The sequence below is a fragment of the Alligator mississippiensis genome, chromosome 6 (assembly GCF_030867095.1).
Source record: "Alligator mississippiensis isolate rAllMis1 chromosome 6, rAllMis1, whole genome shotgun sequence".
NCBI classification, from domain to species: Eukaryota; Metazoa; Chordata; order Crocodylia; family Alligatoridae; genus Alligator; species Alligator mississippiensis.
This window is the reverse complement of record NC_081829.1, coordinates 3,005,130-3,025,996: the sequence shown is the minus strand read 5'-3', so window position 1 is coordinate 3,025,996 and position 20,867 is coordinate 3,005,130. Positions and strand designations below refer to the sequence as shown.

The window sequence follows — 20,867 nt, the reverse complement described above, 5'->3', positions numbered from 1 at the left end:
GCATGCAGGTGCTTAATTCCCTATTGATTTTCAGTAGTATGTTGGGCATCTAAATAACTTTGACTGGGCCATGAAGACCCTGAAGGTGAAATGAGTATCATTGCTTTGTAGTCCAAACTGAGATGCAAAAAATCTGTTGGAAGAGCACCCACATTGAGCTTCTAAACACCAGGCATCCGTGGTTAAGCAAACATTTCCCACCCATCTTCTCCCCGTTTCTGCTCATCCGTACAGGTTTGGCATCTTGCTGAATTTGACTCCACTTCCATTCCCAGAGCAGCCAGCTGTTTTGAGAAGCCTTTGGTCACTATAGACTGCTAGTCTATGTCCGGACGAGCAAGCACATGCCTGTTGCGGCACCTCAGTGCGGTTTGAGATGCCACAGGAGGCATACCATGAACAAAAACAGTGTTCCCCACACTGCATATTTGCAGCATGGACTCTCAGTTTGATACTGGGAAATCCCGGTACCAAAAAACATCCTGGAAAATCTCTATGGCTGCTGCGTGCTCCTGCTGCTCCACCATGCTGCCTCAGCGTGCTGGGGGAAATAATGGTGGGGCAAGGCTGGAACCAGTGTCTCAGACCCAAGTTCTGTCCCTGGTAAGCAGGGATGTGAGGGTGGGGGTACTGTGGGGTTTCTGAGGGGGTTTGTGGGGGAGGGGTTTGTGGGTCCAATGACCCCCCCGCAGCACACAGCCCCTGGCATTGGCAGCAGTAGCCAGCCAGGCCCCTGGGACGCTCATGACCTGCTGCAAGCACAGCCCCACAGTGGGGCGGCACTGCCTGAGACCCAGAGGCTGCACATGGCCAACAGAGCCAGCCCGACCCACTGGCATGCACCTTTAGATGGGACCAGGAAGGCTCCTGCCACCACCCACAGCTCCCAGGTGCAGTGCTGGGATCCCTGGTTGTGGCAGGAGCCATCCCGTGCTCTTCAAAGGTGGGCATCAGTGGGCCGGGCCAGCTCTGTTTGCCATGTGCAGCCCCCAGGTCTTGGGCAGTGCCGTGCCACCATGGGGCTGTGCCTGCAGCAGGCTATAAGCACCCCAGTGCCCCGGTTGGCTGCTGCTGCCAGCACCAGGGGCTGTGCGCTGCAGGGGGGTAGGCACATGGCAGCCCCCACTCAAACCTACCCCACATCCCCACCCACAAACCTCACATCCCCTCGCACCCAGACGCAACCCCTCCCACACCCTACACACACCCCTTCCCACCCCCCTCCTGCAAAACCCACATCCCCCCCACATCTCACACCCTGCATGCCCAGCTATTAGACATGACGGGACCTGCTGGTGAGAGCTGTGCCTGCAGGGGCAACTGTCCCCACATCTTGGTTAGCAAAAGGGTCAGGGGAGCTCTTATTTTTCTGTGATTAAAAAAACCAAAAGCAAACACCAAAGCATATAGATATTTAGAATGTATTTTATTATGATAATAAAGGTACCGATAGGCTTCCAAATTGCTTTAAAATTGTAACTATATCAATAAACCATTGCCCGACTGATCTCTCTCTCGATCTAGATATAGTGGTGTTTCATTTTAATCATGGAAGAGTGAATTTGGGTTTTTTAATGAGAGAATTTGCAATTTTTAAACAGGGAATACCAGGATTCCTTCTAGTAAGTCAAGTGCTGGGACCCAGGCAAAGGAGCCTGCCCAGGACTGGCACCAGGGGTCCAGCTGGAGGGTAAACGAGGTGGCTGGCCTCCTGGCCATTTGGAGGCAGGAGGACATGCTTCGACAGTTCAAAGCGGGCCACCACAATGAGCACATCTTCCAGGTGATAGCTGCACAGGTGACAGGGCAGGGGCACACATGGCAGCAGTGCTGTACAAAGGCCAATTGTGCAGCCACTGGCAGCTGGCCCAGAGGTGGAGGAGGCTCTGCTGCAGTGCCTGTACCACAGCCCAGGCAGCCCCCGTCCAGGTCTGGCAGATATGGGGCTGCAGATCCAAGGGGTGTCACAGGTGACAGCAGGTCACAGCCAGGCAGCAGCCCCCGCTGCCAGACTGCTGCAGTGGGTAGAGGGTGCAGGGGCCACTCTAGGTTAGGGCTGCTTCAGCAGTCCAGCTGGTACAGGGGGCTAGTGTCCCCATAGATTCATAGATGCTAGGGTCGGAAGGGACCTCAATAGATCATCGAGTCCGACCCCCTGCATAGGCAGGAAAGAGTGCTGGGTCTAGATGACCCCAGCTAGATACTCGTCTAACCTCCTCTTGAAGACCCCCAGGGTAGGGGAGAGCACCACCTCCCTTGGGAGCCCGTTCCAGACCTTGGCCACTCGAACTGTGAAGACGTTCTTCCTAATGTCCAGTCTAAATCTGCTCTCTGCTAGCTTGTGGCCATTATTTCTTGTAACCCCTGGGGGCACCTTGATGAATAAATACTCACCTATTCCCTTCTGTGCCCCCGTGATGAACTTATATCAACTGGCCAGGCCTCAAACTCCTGAGGGCAAGTAGCCCTGAGCTGCTCACCAGGGCAGCTTCTTATACTGCTGGGATCAGCACAGGTGCTAGCCCCAGCCTTCAGCTCCCCCTGACTGCAGATCTGGGAGGAGCTGGGCAAGGTCAATTTGCCTCAAGTGGCACAATTTGCCCCACACCAAAGTGCACGTTTAGGCACGTGTGCTAAGGCACAAATTTCCAGCACAAATTTGTGCCTCTGCTATTTGAGCTGCTGCAAGCGCATGTGCCTGTATGTGTGTTCAGCCATTGTGCCCTCAGTGCAGAAGCCTGGTTAGCAGGATAATGCTTCATGAGTTACAAAAGGCCAAAAGTAACTGAAGTCAAGCAGCTGGGGTGGAAGCTCCATGGAGCAAAGTCAGCAGTGATGTAACTACTATTACTTTTCAGCCTTTCTTAAAATGCATTTACGTAGTAACGGTGTCCCTCCTGGCTTGGGATTCATGCAGTGCATGGTTGTATCCAGGCTCTGTAGTCACTGAGATCTGCCTGCCGGCCAGAGGGGATAAAGCAGTAGCAGGTCCCCTTCTAGTTCAACCTGACACCGGGCTAGCCCTTGCTTTGCAGGCATGCTGAATCTCGAAATGTCACTTGCTTGTGCCATCTTGCAGGGAAACCTGCCACCAAAATACAGCCAGAAACCTGTGAGCAACTTCATTTGGTTTGAAACGCTGAGTGTTTGATCCCCTCCATCTCTCATGCCAGGTAGATGTGGCAAGTGCCGTATCGCCATATCAGTTATCAAACAGCTTCTGATGCGCAGGTAGAGCTCGTTGCTGACACTCCTTAATCCAGGATCCCTTTGCTTTGCAGAATGGACAGGCTGCGCCAGAAGGAGGGAATCATCCATCAAAGGTAACAATCGCAGTATATCCCAGTCTTAAATATCTACTATGTGGGAGTTGTATTGCAGAGCCGACCAGACCACCCTTTCCATAGGGGGGAAAGGGGTGGCTTAAAGAAAGTAAATGTGTGTGGTAGAGGGGCCTGGGTAGGGTCAAATGCATGTGCCTGCCTCCTTTCTTCCCTGCTCTCTCTTTCAGACTCTTCTCAAATTCAGCATCTCAGATGCTCACTCTAAAGAGCTGCTTCAAAATGCCCTGGAGAGGGGCCTAGTGGTGAGACACTTGAGGTGATAGAGCCTCTTTACTTGGCACTGGTTAGGCCTCATCTTGAGTATTATGTGCAGTTTTGGGGTCCGAGTTTTAAAAAGGATATGGAGAAGCAAGAGAGGGTCCAGAGGCAGACGACCAAAAATGATAAAGGGGCTTGAAAGGTAAGTCATATGAGGAGAGGTTGAAGGAAATAGGCATGTTTAGCTTGTGGAAAAGGGGACATGATAGCAGCCTTCAGATACCTGAATTGCTGCCATAAAGAAGCAGGAGAACACCTTTTCTCTCTTGCTGCAAGGAGCAGGACACGGACCAATGGTTTGAGGTTGGGGCAAGGTTGGCTTAGACTGGATATCAGGAAACACTTCTTCACTGTGTCTTGGTTTTTTCATATGGTTTTAGCGCCTTGACCAGACCACTCTGGTTTCTCTTCAACTCGCCAGTCTGGTGTGGCCTTAATATGTGGTCGGGCATAGCAAGCTCTACTGTAACCTGTCCATCTCTGCTAAGGATAGGGTTGTCTGTTGGTGGGTTGCAGAGCTAAATTCCTTTCCTGTTGTCTCAGTTCCTCTTGGCTTTTGAAGGCTCATTGTAAGACTTGCTTCTTTCATCTTCAAACACATGGCTGAGCTGTCTTTCTCTAAATGCATCCGAAGGACAGCAGCTCTCGCTACCCAAATGGTTTTTAAAATGACTGGGATGCCTCTTTGAAGGTGGCGCATTGCACAAAAACCTAATGGATTCAGTTCTGAGCTCAGCTTTAGAGAAAATGAGGTTATAAGGCTTGTGTCCCAAGGTGACTGAAGCTTAATAAAGCTTTCTCCCAGCTTCTGAGCCATACACCTCCCATTATTTGTGCGGTTCTGCAGCAGATGCCACTCTCCAGGGGAGGAGCTGAGGCAGAGAAGGGAAATGGTTGCCTAAGGGCCCCTAACTTGCAGTTGGGAATGGAGCCCAAGGGCCCTGTAGTCTAGTGCCTTGCCCTGAGTCTTTCTGGAGTTGCCCTGGTCTGCATGCCCGAGGCATGGCTAAGAACAGCCCAGTCCGTGCTCAGCAGTTTACAAGTTTGTTTGAAACCTGTCTTCACACGGTCCTGCCAGAACAGCTTCGTAAACCTTGTGTGAACGCTCTTCTGCTAAACAGGAACCATGAAGTACCTGCTACTGAACTGCAAAGTGAATTCTGAAATGCCTTAACCAGCTTAAAACCTTCAGGGAAAGCTTGCAAGTGGGCAGAAGAATCTCCACAGACACTTCCTCGTGTCCCGAGTTTCAGCTGATGCTGGCCCCCAGAGGAGTTAAGGGAGAGAATTTCCCCTTTGTCTGCGTGCCTTGCTAATCTGGATCCATTGAAGGGGAAGAGGTGCAGCACTAGCAGGCGCCTTACTCTGGGCCTTTATTTGCTACCCTCTTGCTGCTAATTCTGTGATGATGACTGCTAAAAACAGCCTTCATCAGCAGACAACAGGGGTTAGTCAAAACCCACAGATGGGTGCGGCCTCTCCCACAGAGATGCAATCTCTATTTGTGGTACAAAAACAAGGGGTGAAGCCTTCTATCCTTGCAGGTAGGAACCTCACCGGATTTAGGGACACATCTTGTATTGCTCATATGTAGCTCTCCTCTCCTTCCCTCTGGCTCTGAGACAAGGCTGATGCTGATGCTGCTTTGCTCGGAGCCCAGTGAAGTGTTCAGTGGACATGACGAGGAGTCTGTATATATCTTTAGCTCTGCTACAGCCTTGCAGTGTGACCTTGACTGAATTGCTTCGCTTCTGCACCCCCACATCTGAGAAAGCATCAGCCCTCTTATAGCTCTAAGACGCATCTTGCGATCATTGTATGTTTTGGCGTCATGCTAAGAACTACTAAACGTGTCACTGTGGGACACTGCGTGGCAAGGGTGTGCTTCTCTCCTGTCCCCCTGAGAGGGTGCCTGCTTGGGGCGAGAGGCAGCCTCCTTTTCCACTGGTCACAGGCAGATGCCTCTTGAGATTGTAGCTGCATCTCGCCTGGTACCCTGCCAAGGATGCACGCTTCGTTTCACAGCATGCCGGGGCTCTTCTTCCTGTTCTCAATGGCAGGAATCCATCAAAGCTTGTGATCATATGTCCCTGTGAGCACCATGTCTTGGGCCCGTTCTGCGAGTACACTGGAAATCCCTGACATGGGGCTGTGGTGCTGGGAGGGGGTCCACACCTCCGCTTCTGACTTCACACCTCCTTCCCCCTCTTGTAGCTAGGGAAATGCTAAGAAGAAGCAAAGAAAACCGCACTGTTTCAGCCTTCAAATCCTCCTTGTGAGGCCCCCACGGGCTAAGACGACAAGCCCTGTGCTGCATAAATGAGCCCGAATCCAACCGGAGTTGTGCTTGCTCTGTGTTGTACAGTCTCAGTCCCTGCCCCAAGAAACTTGCAGTCTGTTGGATGATCCAGTTCACATCCACAGCACTGGGAGATGCTGAGCAGAGCAGGGAGCTTTAGAAAAAGAGGGTTGTATGGATGTGTGTTGCCTTTAAGGAAGGCTGTAACTGCCAGTGCTGCTATTCCTATAAAGGCCAGTATTAAAAATGCAATGGGGCTTTTGCACAGACCACAGCACACGCCGCCAGTGCGAGGGAGTTAATACGCTCCTATGGGATTCTGGGTCACTTGGCAGTGTTTTGTATCGGTGGCACAGGGCTTTCTTTGATGGCTTGTGGAATAGTACCGGCTAACCCCACCATGTCCAGGGCACCCCCCGCCAGCCAGCTAAACTGCTTTGAAGAAGCAAGGTTAAGAGGCCACCATTTCCCCTTTTATCTCCGGTTCCTTTGACTTGCCGCAAGCTACACCCTGGATCAGGGGAGATCTTTTCCACAGCAGTCTCTGGATTAATCCCGTTGTCTTCCTGAACTGGTTCGCTTATCGGTATGAGCTCAGCGCAGATGCTCAGACTGCAGGAAGCTCCCTCCACTGTGGAGTTCGTGCCTGCAAGGGCTTTCCCCCTGCCTGGCACAGAACCAGCTTCTGCTGCTACGGACCAACTTCACAGCTTGCTCTGGGAAATGGAGATGCCTGGGGGGCTGGGCCCGAGGGGCCTTTCAGAGAAACTAATTGGCAGTGTCGGGATTGGCTGAGTGGCAAATCCCGCTCACTTACCTGCTCTTCAGCTTGTCTAATTGCCAGCTTGGCTTGGATGGGTTCTTCCTCAGGGGGCTGGTGATTCCACAGCTGGTTAACAGGAGTCGCAAAGAACTTGAATTCAGCCCTTTTAAGGAGCCTGCATTAAAAACCCTGATTAACGTGCTCAGCTGAGGGCAGGTAGCACACTTGAGAGGCACTAAGTGCAAGGAATTACGCATGGAACAACAATACCCAATTAGTGAAATCACTTCATAATGAGCAGTAGAGGAGCTGACGTACAGTGCAGAGGCTATGCCCACTCATTGCTCTCTGAAAGCAGTGCTAAGGCAGACTGCAGGAACTATCACAGTATTTTCCAGGCGATAATGATCATGCCTCGTGGAAAACAGGGAAAGCAATTGAACAACCCTCGCAGTCTTCAGCTCAACCCTGCAAGAGACCTTTGGAGCCTCAGGGGAGAGGCAGCGCCTGAGCACGGCAGGTACATCAGTGCCGCACCTGGTCTCCATGGCTGAACTGGCTCTCGCACCAGTTGCCTGAGCTGTTGCACACTCAAGGAGCCATAACTGGCATGTAGTGGGGCACCAGAAGTCAGACCGCACTGAGATGAAGAGTTGTCCTGACCATGCAGTGGCCACTCTGGCCACTTGTGCTCTGTTGTGATCTAATTCCAGCCAGGAAGTCACTTAGTCCTCATGTAAGTCCCCCAAATGACACAACTGTTTGACAGAGGAGAAGGCAATAGCTTCTTTCACCTTTTAGCTGATTAGCCTATTGGTTAGGGTAGTTAAGCAGGGAGTGGGAGAACCAGGTTTTATGTCCCCTCCACCCTCAGCCCAGACAGAAGGGGTTTTGAACCCACATCAGGTGACCTATCACCTGAACAAGGGAGAAGAGATTGATGTCATATATCTTGACTTCAAAAAAGCCTTCGATCTGGTTTCCCATGATCACCTCTTGGAGAAACTGGCCAATTGTCGCCTTGGGTCCTCCACGATCCACTGGCTGGAAAACTGGCTCCGTGGTCTGACCCAGAGGGTAGTCATTGATGGAAGTCACTCATCGTGGTGTCCTGTGACCAGTGGGGTCCCCCAGGGCTCTGTCCTTGGACCCATACTGTTCAACATCTTCATTAATGATGTGGACACTGGAGTCAGAAGCGGACTGGCCAAGTTCGCAGATGACACCAAACTTTGGGGCAAAGCATCCACACCAGAAGACAGGCGGGTGATCCAGGCTGATCTGGACAGGCTCAGCAAGTGGGCAGGCAAGAATCTGATGGTGTTCAACACCGATAAATGCAAGGTTCTCCACCTTGGGAAGAAAAACCCGAAGCATCCTTATAGGCTCGGCAGTGCTATGTTGGCTAGCACTATGGAAGAAAGAGACTTGGGGGTCATCATTGACCACAAGATGAACATGAGCCTGCAGTGCGATGCTGCGGCTAGTAAAGCGACCAAAACGCTGGCTTGCATCCATAGATGCTTCTCAAGCAAATCCCGGGACGTCATTCTTCCCTTGTACTTGGCCTTTGTAAGGCCGCAGCTGGAGTACTGCATCCAGTTTTGGGCTCCACAATTCAAAAAGGATGTGGAGAAGCTTGAGAGAGTCCAGAGGAGAGCCACGCGCATGATCAGAGGTCAGGGAAGCAGACCCTACGATGACAGGCTGAGAGCCCTGGGGCTCTTTAGCCTGGAAAATGCAGGCTCAGGGGTGATCTGGTGGCCACCTATAAGTTTATCAGGGGTGACCACCAGTATCTGGGGGAACGTTTGTTCACCAGAGCGCCCCAAGGGATGACGACTAGGTTGAACGGTCGTAAACTACTACAAGATCGTTTCAGGCTAGACATAAGGAAGAATTTCTTTACTGTCCGAGCCCCCAAGGTCTGGAACAGCCTGCCACCGGAGGTGGTTCAAGCGCCTACATTGAACACCTTCAAGAGCAAACTGTATGCTTATCTTGCTGGGATCCTATGACCCCAGCTGACTTCCTGCCCTTTGGGCGGGGGCTGGACTCGATGATCTTCCGAGGTCCCTTCCAGCCCTAATGTCTATGAAATCTAAGCTGCCCTACATAAGTAATCATCCTCTGCCCCAGTCCAAGCTCTGCTCAGGATACCTCCCAGTCTACTTCACTGATCCCTTTGCCTCCTTTAATTCAAGGCCCTGCTCGTTTCCTCCCAGATGGACGTGCTTCTTTCTGTTTGGTAGCAGGGGCTGCCCCTGAAAGCTGGCTGGTGCGGCTACAAGAGGAAAGGGACACAGAGGCTCCTGCTGCTCGTTGGCAGAGGAAGGACGTTTGCCAGGCAGACCGGCACGCACTTTGCTACGCTGGGCCAAGACACGCGCGGCCCCTGCTGACCGAGGCCTCCTGAACCGGAGATGGTGGAGCCCAGCTCTGCCGACTGTATGTGCTGTCGCTGCTGGAAGTGGCTTATCGTTCCGGTCTCAGCACAAATCCTGCTGACAGAAGGGATGCCCAGCCCCACGGTCCTTGCCAATACTGGATGGCTGCTCTAATCCTGGCCTCTTAAAACTAAGGCTTCAAAACCACGCAAACCTAAAGTCCCTTCCCCTCCCCTGTGTTGGGGCAGAGGCCCAGCCTGTTTGTGCAGCTGCTGCAGCTTTCTCCCGGAGTGAGTCGGGGCGTCTGATCCTGCTTTTCGGCAGCTCCGTTCTCTGTCCCGTCACCCACCAGCAGCCCGGCAAAGGTTGATGCAAGGTGCATTCGTCAGGGCCTCTGAAAGAACTGGATGGGACCTGCTATTTGAGCAGGTCAGCAAGAGGACAGCATGAGGCTTTTCTCTGGTCAGACCCAGAACCGGTGGGTGCTTCAGTCCTTATTTAGTCTCTGCATGTTCATCCTGCCACAGTTAAAGCCCTTTGTTTAAACTGGCTGTTCCTTACTCATCGGCTAAAGTAATCAAGTGATCATGCTCTTAATGGGCCTGTTATGCCTGACAGGCGCCTGGCTGTATCCCTGCCAGGGTGTTTGCTGGCGTCCTCGGCAAGCTTGGGCCTTGGGTAATGACGAGGTTCTCCGCGCTATTAGAAACATAACCGCCTGTGCGAGGAGCCTGGCCCCCGAACTGCAGGCTTGCATGAATAATTGAGCAGGGGTCGGTTTACAGGACTCGCACACGAGGAATGCAGCAGCGTTAGCGGCACGGCTGGCAACGCTCGCCCTCCCAGGACTGTACACGGCTAGCTTGACAGCTCAGTCCGAAATTGGGAGCATTTTCCACCCCCCACCTCCCTCCTTTCTTCTGAACATGGATTCACCGTAGCGGCCTCCGCCTGTCTCCGAGCAATTCGATTTACTCTGCTTTCTAGCCGCTGAGGAAGCGTCACTGATGTGCTGTGGCTCTGACGCCATCCTTCTCCCAGGGAGGCAGAGAAGAGAGAGGCTTGAACATGTCAAGGCAGCAGGGTCCCTCCTTCTGGCCCTTCATCCTCTGCATTCCCTGAGCCTGTTCAGCTTTGCTGTTTTGAGGACAGACTGGCACTTTCGCAGAGGGAGCTGCTTGCATGTGCCGTTTGATCTTGGGGAGGCACTCTCATCAATCAGCCTGCGGACTAGGAAGGAAACGTGACCGAGCTGGCACAAACTCTGCGCTTCGCCCCAGTAGGGCTGGAGATGCTGGCACTGGCCCTTCCCTGGGCGAACACGTCCTGTCGCTGTGGCCGTGGTGGGGAGGCAAGGCTGGGGAAGGGTCTGAGCAGAAGTCCGGTGTCCTGGGAAGAAACTGAATAACTCCGGGGTAACGTTTGTTCAAACAAAGGTCCTTGGCCTGGGCCTGTTAGCTGATGCTGCCCAAAACAAATGTACCCTGCCTTGTGCCTGACTTCAGACTAACACAGCTAACGACTTTTCAAAGCCATTCGAGTCCTGAAACTTTCCAGAGACCCTGGTGGAGCCAGATCCAGATCTCTGAAATGTTTTTGCTGAAGATTAAAGCATGTGACACTGAACAGGTGTATGCTACGAACGCGTGCTTTTGTGCCCTGCACACTAAAGATACCAGAGGGTCACTTGGCTTTAATGCTGGCTATCAAGATACCAAACTCGGTGAAGCTTTCACAGTGTTAGAGACGTTTGGCTTTTTATGGAAGCAAAGCATCGTTTATTATTATTATTATTATTATTATTATCATTTATTTTTTTTTACAAGTGGGAAATATCTCCCTGCCCTCTCCCCTGACAGTCGCTGCAGGTGAAATCAAAATGGCTTGTCCCCTCGCTGTGTTCTGCCAGCTGTCAAAGGCAATGCTAAGAAGTCATATGCCAGCCACAGAATCTGATTGAAAGAGCCCGTGGCAGTGAAACGGCACAGAAAGCAACTGGGCAGACAGGCTTGTGCCAGGTGAATAGGGTGATATGCAAACAATAAGCTCAGACTTTGCATTAGCTCCTCTTCTGTACAGCGCTTGTATGTTATAGCCGTGACTCTCTTCATCATGGCTCACTAGTCCTTAGTAAAAACTGTTCAGACCTTCGCCTTCTGTGGACTCTCAGCAAAGGGACTAGGGACCGCTGTGCTCAAAAACAAGCAAACAAATACCCTGCCCACCCTTGCATTTCTTGCTGTGATGATGCTTGGAGGCAAAAACACCATCTTGATCAGCAGCATGACATCTTTTACCTTCCCAATTCTAGCTCAACTCGCACTACAGGCTTGCAACTGAAACAGGAGCGTTCAGTGTCCCTCTTCTAACCACGCTTCGTTAGACTTGGACGCTAATGGCCGGCGTTGTAAGATCCATGACCTCCCTGGAGGAATGACGGCTGCAGAATCGGTTTCAAGAGACAATCAAACTTTTATTTAATTGATCTCCCCACAAGTCCCGTTCGCCACAACTCAGCCTAATGTCAAAGGATTTCTATTCTGCTGATGGAGCCATATTGCAACGGAGCCCAGTCGAGTAATGCATTCTGCAGGACTCTGTTGGAAATAAGATGTTGCTGTAGCTTGTAACTCGGCTTCAGGAATATCAAATTGGCTGATAAAAGGAAGATAAAAGGGCCCTGTTAAACAGGCATTGTGATCTGAGTATTGATTCACTGGGCTAAGAGAAGCAAGGCATTTAACTGAAAAGCTTGAGTACAGGCTGGCCTAGATGTGAAGTATCTGATTACAAAAAATGAAAGGGGCAAGTCATGTTCAATGTTGCTGCCATCAGAGCCTTCTTGCTGGCCTATATACTGAACAGTGCAAGGTCCAAGTGAGCGTGTTGTCTGCTTCTAGCCTCCCTGACCAGCGCTGAACATATCAGAATTTACTTCCTTTGCAGGGAGGGGGTCAGCTTGTGCCAAGGTGCAGTTTGCTCTGCAAATGCTGAGAGAGCTTCCAGCTCTTGTTTGCCAGGAAGGGAATTGGAGACTGCAAAACTTATCTGAAGTGAAAGTTCCCAGTTGAGAGGAACCAGGCAAAACCCACTTGCTGTTACTGTTTTCAAGCCTCACTATCTTCCCAGCACTGGCTGGGCCCTTACCAGGTCTAAGTCCACCCTATCCAAAGTCCTGCATCCTCTTCCTTCAGCTGCTCAGCAACGAAGGGAATAATGTTCTGGCCGTGGGTTGAATTTCACAGCATGGCTTCTAGGAGCATTACCGACAAGGCGTCTGCCATCATGTCACAGCCTGGCAAGAGTGTGCCAGCTCATCTGCTCTTATCAATGCTTCGTATCGCTCGGCCCCGCTCTACGCTGTTCCGGGGAGATCTCGCCGTCTGAGCCGATGGGAACAGTGGGGAACCTGGGCTTGCTTAATTTCCTGTATGACTTATTCATCTACCCGCTGCAGTAGCTCTCCGAGCTGCAGGAGGGTGGGAGAGCAGGAGGACGGTGGCGAGCGTGTGTGTGCAAGCATGCACACGGCTAAACCAGCTAGATAACCTAGGCAAGATCTGTCGGGGCCAAAGGACATTCTTTAAGCGTCCTGCAAGGAACGCTGTCTTCTCTGCCTGTTGTGGGAGGATTATGGCATTCCTACATTCTTGCGATGAAATAAATTCCACATCCCACGGAGGCACTTGGCTAATTTCCCAAACTAGTCTCAGTTCTAGTCGTGCAGCTAGTGTTAGACTCCTTTTTTCTTTTTCCCCATTGCCTTCAGAGGCGCTGTTTCTCCAGTTAGGGCTGGAAAGTTGACAAACTAAATCATGTCCAGACTGAGCCTAGCTTTGCCGTACGGGTGTTGAAGAATAATTCCCCAACGTTTCTCGTCAGGAAGAATCAGGCTGCGATCTTCCTTATCCTGCTTTGCACAACTGAATTTGAGACCAGCCTGACCTTGTTGCCTCTTCAAGTAGTGCCAGTTTGCACAATTCAAAGTCTATCCTTCAGGCTTTCTTAAAATGGAGGGCAACTTCCCTTCCAAAGGTGTGTAATCAGTCGCTCAGGCCTTTCCTTATCTGCAGGCATTTGCAGGTACTTTCCACTACAGTTCCTCACTTTTGTTGCAGGACTTTGCACCTAGCACTGCTCTGGCACAAGCAAGCTGTTAAGGTGGGTGCTTGAATAAACACTCCCTGCAGTTGTATGTTCAGGGCTGACCTTATTGCCAGCTGTTCCCAGCCAGGCGTGGCTGGCAGCACCTTGAAAGGATCACTCCAAACTTGCAAGCGGGAGGAAAGGGACAGGATGGGAAGCTGCTTTCTCTAGTCGTGGTGTCGCTGAGTCTCAAACAAGTCTCAAGAACCTTCTGTATCTTCTTTCAGGTTTCCAAGACACCCGTTTCCCATTATCCGTGACAAGCTGCAGCTTCTCTTCTAGAAAAGAGAAGGCCACTTGGGGGGACACTAGCATTCCTGCCGGCATAGCGCCGTGGCTCACGTGGCCCAGCTGGAGGGAGCATTATGCACTACAGGGGATTTGGGTTGAATACGGAGCTTCTGCCCTGAGACCTCGCGTGGGATTGTGGCCATCAACGTTGCAGGGGGTTGTGGCCTCCTCCCTCCAGCCCTGGGCTGCAGCTGTTCCCTAGGCGGTATTGATCTGCTGATGAGGGGATTTAACAAATCTATTTCCAGAGATGCTGAATCTTGCCACGAGGCCGCTGTAAAATGGGTCCTCTGGCCTTGCTTTAGCAGACACTGCAAAGGTTGCCGCTGCTTTTAAAGCGATTTAAGACTGCCACCTGCTGGCATGAACAGTTATTGGCCTGTATGATCCTGGGCCCAAATCTTGGGGGGTAACATCAGTGGCAGGGACTGATTCATCGAGGACATGTATTTGTCCCCTGACTGCCAGCGCTTGGCATATGTCAGTCCATCCCAAGGCTCCTTGCTTGGAAGTCGTGCTGGTCCATGCTTGCTGTCACGCTGCTTTCCGCTCCTTGCTCAAGAGTGAATACAAGCATCTATTTGTAGCCTCCAGGACTTTACAGCTGTGTGCATTTCCTTCCTGTGACAACTCGATCAGTCCTCTGTGTAATAAGATATTCGGCTTTTTCTTGATGATAAAAATAGCCAACTTTTTCACTGGAGAGCTTGGGGAGGGAGAAAGGAGGGAGTGAGTGTCCAAACGCCATGAAAAAGGGGCTACAACCAGGTGTCTCAGTTTGGCTCTTTCATATGCACACCCAGTTAAAGTGATGCCTACATAATTTTAACTGGACTGGCAGAAAAGTCATTCAAGGGAGTGAGTTTGACTTGGAACATGTCAAATTCCTCTCTGAAAAAGCAGTTATGTTTCCAGTATTATACACTCCACGTGCCCTGGGCCCAAAGCGATGGGTTTTCCTATAGATGAAGTGCATCAGACTGAAAACATAGGACTTCTGCACAAAATGTGTGGTTTGTCTCCTTAATATCAAGAGCTCCTGAACTGCTGCAGCACGGGGACCTAAGCAGTACTTTATTCCTAAGAGTTTGTAGGGAAACAAAACCTTGAGCCAGGTTTCTGATCCAGTCGAAACCTGGAATGACCGACTTCTCCCTTCTTGGTTCAGGTGCTGTACGTGACACCGGAGCGTGCCCTGCGCTCCTACGGAAATGGGGCGCCTTTGCTGACGTCTGACAAAGCCTTGCTATGAAACCTATGCGTGTTTTCCTTCGGGCGCCGTAATGCAGCTGTTCTCTTCATTGGAGGCCATGCTGAGTGAAAGGTGCCTCTTCCTATAGCCGTGCTATTCTCAGTCCTTCCTCCTCATTCTTTCAGGCTAGTAGTGCTTAATCTGAGTTCATAGGCAGGAATCCACCCCTGAAGGCTCCAGCGCTCTTTCACTTGTGTGTTGACTAACAAGAGACTTCTGTCTCCGCAACCACCTCTCCTTGCCCTGCGTGCTCTTCCTGCCTTGCAGTGGTATGCTATTGCTCATCCTGGTGGGGATGGGGACTAGGGCTGCAACCCTGGCAAGTGAAAAGGAGAGAGGGTTATAGTAAGCTCTCTAACTGGAGCGAACAGGCCTGCTGCGGTGTCGTTTAGGAGGATGAGTAGCAAATCCAGGCACTGCAGGCATGTAACTACTCACCAGGGAATAAATCCCAACATGGGAGCAGCACGGAGGCAGCTGCTGCACAGGTGTAGAGCTACCGCAGAGCAAGCCACTTGTGTGGCAAGAAGGGTACCTCCCTTTTTTTCCTTCACGGTAAGAAGCTGTCTGCGTTCACATGCTGGGGTTTTCCTTTTAAAGAGTGCACGCAAGCAAGTCTCCTTTTTTGCCCATCCAGAAAAAATACAGGAGTCTACACATTTCTCCCTCCCCCTCTTTTCGTCACAACTAGCTTCTTTTTAAGAGTTTGGTATCTGAACTAAAATTTAGAAAAGCAGTTGTCTCAACTCTGTGGGAGGCAGGAAGACTCACCCACCCTTGAAGCACGTGTTTGCTAGCAGAGAGATAAGGGGGTTATAACTTTAACACTCGAATGTGGATGAGGGGTTTATGTGGCAACGACCCTGTTAACATTCATCTTGCTCTGCTACATGGGAGTCCAGGGCTTACCTTGACCTGGAAATGTGTGAAACCACAGTTAGGAAAAGCCTATGGCATGTGGTGGTATTTTTCTTCTCTCTCTTCTGGCTTTAAAACACACCATACATTGAAAGTTAGGTCCAGTATCTACGTTTCTTTTTTTTTTTCATTCTAGGCTTTCCAGCCCCTTTCAATCTGTTTCAAAATGAAAAAGCACTTTAAAAAAAATCTGTTTGTACTTTTGGGGAGGGGAACCCCCCCAAACAATATGAAACGGATGTACTTTTGCCAAAGCATCCTACTTAACCTGATTTTTTCTTTGGACATAGTTGCTTTTGGGGGAAGGGAACTTCGCCTAGTTTTAGTGAAAACTGCCTTGTCAACTTGAGACTCTCAACCCCTGTAGCTACCATGTGTTCAGCTTATGTGGCTAGCGAGAAAAAACCGCACCCTCTTTTTTAAGATCTAGTGAAGACAAATTCTCAAAGGTTCAGTAAACAGGATCGCTTGTCCATGCACGCTGCACACCACGGGGAGGACTCCTTCAGGACCACAATCGACTGTCTTCAGGCAACGAGCGTTTCCTAGCACTGAAGGCAACGTGAAACTCTTCCTGGCAAAATAAGTGCTTGAAAGCTCCGGGGAAATCTCCCCTCCTGTTGGCTGAGGAGGGAGCAATTAGCTGCCTAAATAAAGCAAATTGCTATTACTTTTAAGTTGTTCCTATGTGAAGACTCTCTGGGGAGAGAAGAGTTCAATTTTTTTATCTATCTATTTCTTTCTTTCTTTTGGGGTGTGCAGTGGCTGAAGGCTCAAGCCCTGCGCTCTTGCGGGGCAGGGGGGCCAGCATTGAAACGGGAGCAGACGCCGTTCAGTCTCCCAAGGCGGCTTGGGCTGGAGTAGCAGGGGTATGTGGGTAGTCTCCCACAGCTGTGAATCCAGCAGCTGCCTGCACTTTCTGTGGCTTTACTTCCTATTTGTTGCTACTTTGTTTGAAAGCGTGTCCTTGCTTCCTCTCGCCTCCTTCCCTCCTTCCCTTCTAGTTCAGAGAAGTAAAACCTGTTACTTGAGGCCACCTCGCTGCTTCCTCAAGCTCACTTCTCTCTTGGGTCTAAAACCCCCTCTGTGCAAAAGTCTCTCCTTGAGGCCCCGTTCTCTTCTGGTTGGAAGTCATTTGCTAGCCCCTTTCCTCCAGGCAGGCAGACCGACCGACCGGGTATCTATGGATCTGGGTGTGGGCAGCTTCCGCTCAAGCTGTTTAAAGCCCCCAATAGTAAATTTTTTACTGGTTGCACAAAATTTATGCGTGGGCTCCAAATCATATCTGTTTGCCGAATGACGAGTGCTCTGGACCCTGCGTGGTCGGGCTTGAAGTCGACACGTGCTCCTGCTGCTCTGCTTTATGCCTGTAGCATCTTTTACTCGTGTGCGAATCACACAGACAGTTCTTGGGACCCTCTGACCTCCACGTATTGCAAACGACCCTCCTAGGAAGCCTCCTCTGCCGGTTGTTTCCTCTTGCAACGTATTGATCTGAAACAGCTCGCAGGAGCGTGATGGTCTGAAGAGGCCTAGCAGGGATCGGCATCTTCCTGACGCCAGAGCTGCTGTGAAAGTCCCTGGGGTTACTGTCGCCCACCTGGGAACTCTGAACCTCTTGAGGTGTTTGTTTTTTTAATCGCAACCCTCAATAAGCGACGCTGCGTCCAGACCGCACGTGCAATGGGAGTCTCTTGTCCAGTCGCCGCGGCGGAGCTGAACTAGTGCTGCGTGGCTTGCCGCCAGACTGTCTGCCTGGAACATCTCTCTCTGGCATGGGGGCAAGAATCCCACTCCTGGAGCCGGCTGCAACGGCAGCAGATGTCTCCTCTCGGAGAGCAGGTTTTCACACCCCCCGTTTCCTGTTTACGACATGCTGATCCTTCCCCGTTCTCTGCCTGGAACCGATACCGTGATCCCAGCGGAAACTGGATCCCAGCAGGAGACAAAAGTCGTTCTCATTTTGGGGGGGTATTTTTTCCTGATTTTTTTTTTTTTTTTTTTTTAAATTGGGGCTTAGCAAGGTGTCTCCCTTCTTAATGACCCGATATTGCATTGTAGCCTGAACCCCTCACCAGCTGGAATACGGAGTTTGGGCTGGGATGATGGCCGTAGGTCTGGCTGAGCTCCCTGATATCAGTGAATCTACGCAGTTTGCTGCTTAAATGGTCCTCGGATATTTATTTTTTTTTGTCTGTTTCCAATATTTTAAGCAATTCATCCTAATTGTCTCAAAGTCACCAACATCAGAGGTAGAGGGGCAAGGAGTGCCTGCTGTGCTTGCCTCTTGCTGTTGTCCGTGTCCCTACAAACTCACAGGTGGCAGCTCTGCCTTTGACCGCTCCCCTCCAGGCCCACAGCTGCCGTTACGCTGTCACTGTTGTGTGCAGCAGCCGGCAGTGATACGGGTGTCACAAAACCCGACCACTTTTGGCCCTGCCTCCTCCTGCTCTCCCTCCCCTTCTCTGAACCTGCTCCATGCATAGGTGTGTCCATACGCCGTCTGTCCCGGCACAAAAAAAGAGTTGAGATATTCTTAGCCCAGACTACCAAAGTAACTCCCTCTTTGGGTGCAGAAGTACAATCATTCATGCAGCACTAATGCTTGACACGTTCGTAGTTGCTGCCTACTCAAAACGGAGCCCGTGTGTGTTTTGGAGTCTGGTTTTTGTTTCTGTCCCTTAGCAAGATGAGGTGGACCGTTTGCCTTGGAGGACAAGGAGCCCTTTGCTGGATATATCTGGGCTATTTTCCTATTTCTTGTATGGGAAGGGGACTGTTGTATCCCACGTGCAGGTGTGATTGCACAACCGTTTCCGAGCTACTGCATCCCAACTCATGGGATTGCCACTAGCGCACGCTCCTTCTAGAGCTACTTTTACCACAAGTATAAGGCTTGGGAGCTCAAAGCTGAAGTGTTAAACTTGGACTAGTTCAAGTAGTGGACAGAGAGATCATTTAAAGAGCTAGGAAAAGTAGCCAGGTTGGAGTTGTGTGCTGCTGCGGCTAGGCTGCTTCCACAGCTTACAGCACTGGAGACATGCTGATGCTGGTTATTGCCTGCCAGTTTAGTTCAGGACTAGTTGAATTGTGACACTGCCAGGTCATTGCACAGCCTGAAGCCAGGTCCCCGTACTAGAAAGTGGAGCTGGAACTTTTTGCTTTTGGGGAGGATTATTAAAAGGAGCCAGTCCCCCATGAAGGCAAGTCTCTTGCCTTGCAGGCAGCACTGCCAGGGGCATTTGTGACCTTGCATTGTGCAAATATTGACGAAACAGCTGCCTAGCTGCTGACCCCGGAGGGGATTGCTCTTTTGCATATCTGAAATTCAGATGGCTCCCACAGGTGGGAACTAGAAGCGAGTGCCCGAAGAGTTGGGCACAAGCTTCCTCTTGGCAATCCGTGTGAGCGACCGGGGAGGAAGGACGTGTGGGTGTGGGTGTGGGCGGGTGTGCGGGCCCAAGATAAACCCTGCGCAGGGTTGTGAAAACAGATCTTATGACACTCACACACTTGCAACCAGTTAGCCCCCCTGCCACTGAATGGCTTTGAGAGTTTGATTTCTGAAGGGATTTCTGCTTTTAACAAAGACCCCAGGAGGACCCTGGACACAGGGAAACACCAGCTGTTTTGGGAAGCTGCCTTCTTTTCTCCAACCCTTTGCCAGCAGGCTCAGTGCAAGGTGTAAACGCCCACGCGCCCAGGGAAAGCACTTCCTCTGGGCTCTCAGAGCAGGACCGCTCGAACTACTGCCCTCCGAGGGGTCCCCCTTCTCTAGTAGGGGCAGCGTGGCCCATTGGGTGGAAGACCTGGGTTGTAGTCCCAGCTGTACCCCATCTGGTTTCAGCCTTGCTTTCCTTCTCTGTATTGCAGTATTACCACTTTTATAGATAAGGCGGGGGGAGGAATCGTGAAGGATTTTAAGACGCAAAGAGCCATACAAGAGGTTGGTGTTGTCACAAGCGTCTTCATTTGGCCACTGGGTTGTGCAGAGAACGCTCGGTGTAGTTTCCCCATCGACAAACCACAGTTTCCTTTGTGCTGAAACTCCCAAAATACATCCAAGCGACACGCTCGGGTTCTCGGGCCGGGCTCCGGGCTGGGGAGAGCTCTAGGTCAGAGGCCCGTTTGTGAGCTATGGAAGAGTAACCTCCGAGAGTGCTGGAAATGCTGAGGCTTCTCTTTCGCACCAAGCCAAGGATCCAAGAGGCAAGTGCAAGGGTCTGTTTATCAGCTTCACAGAGCTGCTTTGCTCGCAGGGTCGCGGTCTCTCTTTGGTAGGATCTAAGAGGGCAGTCGGACTGGGCAGATACCGGCAGCCAAGTTGCTCTGAAGTTAATTTATCACTTATCTTTCGAAAGGGCTTTTCTCTCCGTGAAAGCGGCTCTCTCTCGAGGACTCTCTTCCATGAGCTGCCAGAGTGCCGAGTGGGTTGGGACCCGAGCGTTCGAGAAGAAACTAGAAAGCAGAGGCCTCTTTCTAGCTGCCTGCAGGAAGGCTGAGCTAGCTCCTAGGGCTTGGCTCCTTGTTTTCCTACGCTCAGATTCAGATGCCCACCGCCGACGTTTATAAAAACGCACAAATTAATCCCTGTCTCTCGCCTGTTTTGTCTTTAAAACTCTAAGAAAAAGGGAAGAGGAGAGCTTGAGAGATTTAAACTCTTTGCTTGGGAAGGCACAATCTGCATCCACAGCCCTTGGTAGCAGGGGCTTGCTAGAGGATGACTAAGGGATCTTAGGCTGTGCAAAAGCAGCTCAGAAGTCTCCTCCTCTCAGACATGCGGGAACTTCCTGGTTTCAAACCTGGCTGCAAGAGGGTGCCACTAATCTTTGGGGAGCAGCAAATGGTCCCCCAAGCCTTCAGGGACTCGATGTAACTGGCTGCAAAAGATGTGGCTGTTAAGTAGCACGTTAAGTTATGCGAGCTTGTGATGAGGCAGAGGTAGCAGGGGCTCTGTTTTACTGCGTTCATTCGGGTGCATCTGTTTTACCCAGTGGCTCGAGAGCCAAGGAGTTAGGGAGCCAGCCAAGCCGACACAAGAACCCGTCTCGTCATGGGCACGACTGGATAATAACCTCTATAAATGGGGGATCACGTTTACCTCCGTGTGGGTGTCTGTCTTGGATACACCTGAAGGAAACTCTTTTAGAGGCTTTGGTTATGACTGTCCAGATGTGACGGGAACCGACAGCAGGGGCTTAAAACTCGG

At 51.2% G+C, this 20,867-nt stretch overlaps 1 protein-coding gene across 3 annotated transcripts in view; it reads left to right on the top strand.

Annotated features, from left to right (window-relative positions):
- RPS6KA1 (ribosomal protein S6 kinase A1) overlaps window positions 1-20,867 on the top strand; it is a 51,902-nt gene that overhangs the window by 6,608 nt on the left and 24,427 nt on the right. Inside the window, exon 2 of one of the 3 annotated variants that reach the window (XM_019488927.2) lies at window positions 3,282-3,323. The exons of 1 other annotated variant lie outside the window; for it this stretch is intronic. In XM_019488927.2, the coding sequence (XP_019344472.2) occupies window positions 3,282-3,323 (42 nt within the window). Of the gene's footprint in view, window positions 1-3,281; window positions 3,324-19,740; window positions 19,868-20,867 lie in introns of those variants that run through there. One more of the 3 variants, XM_019488926.2, reaches the window with a different exon arrangement.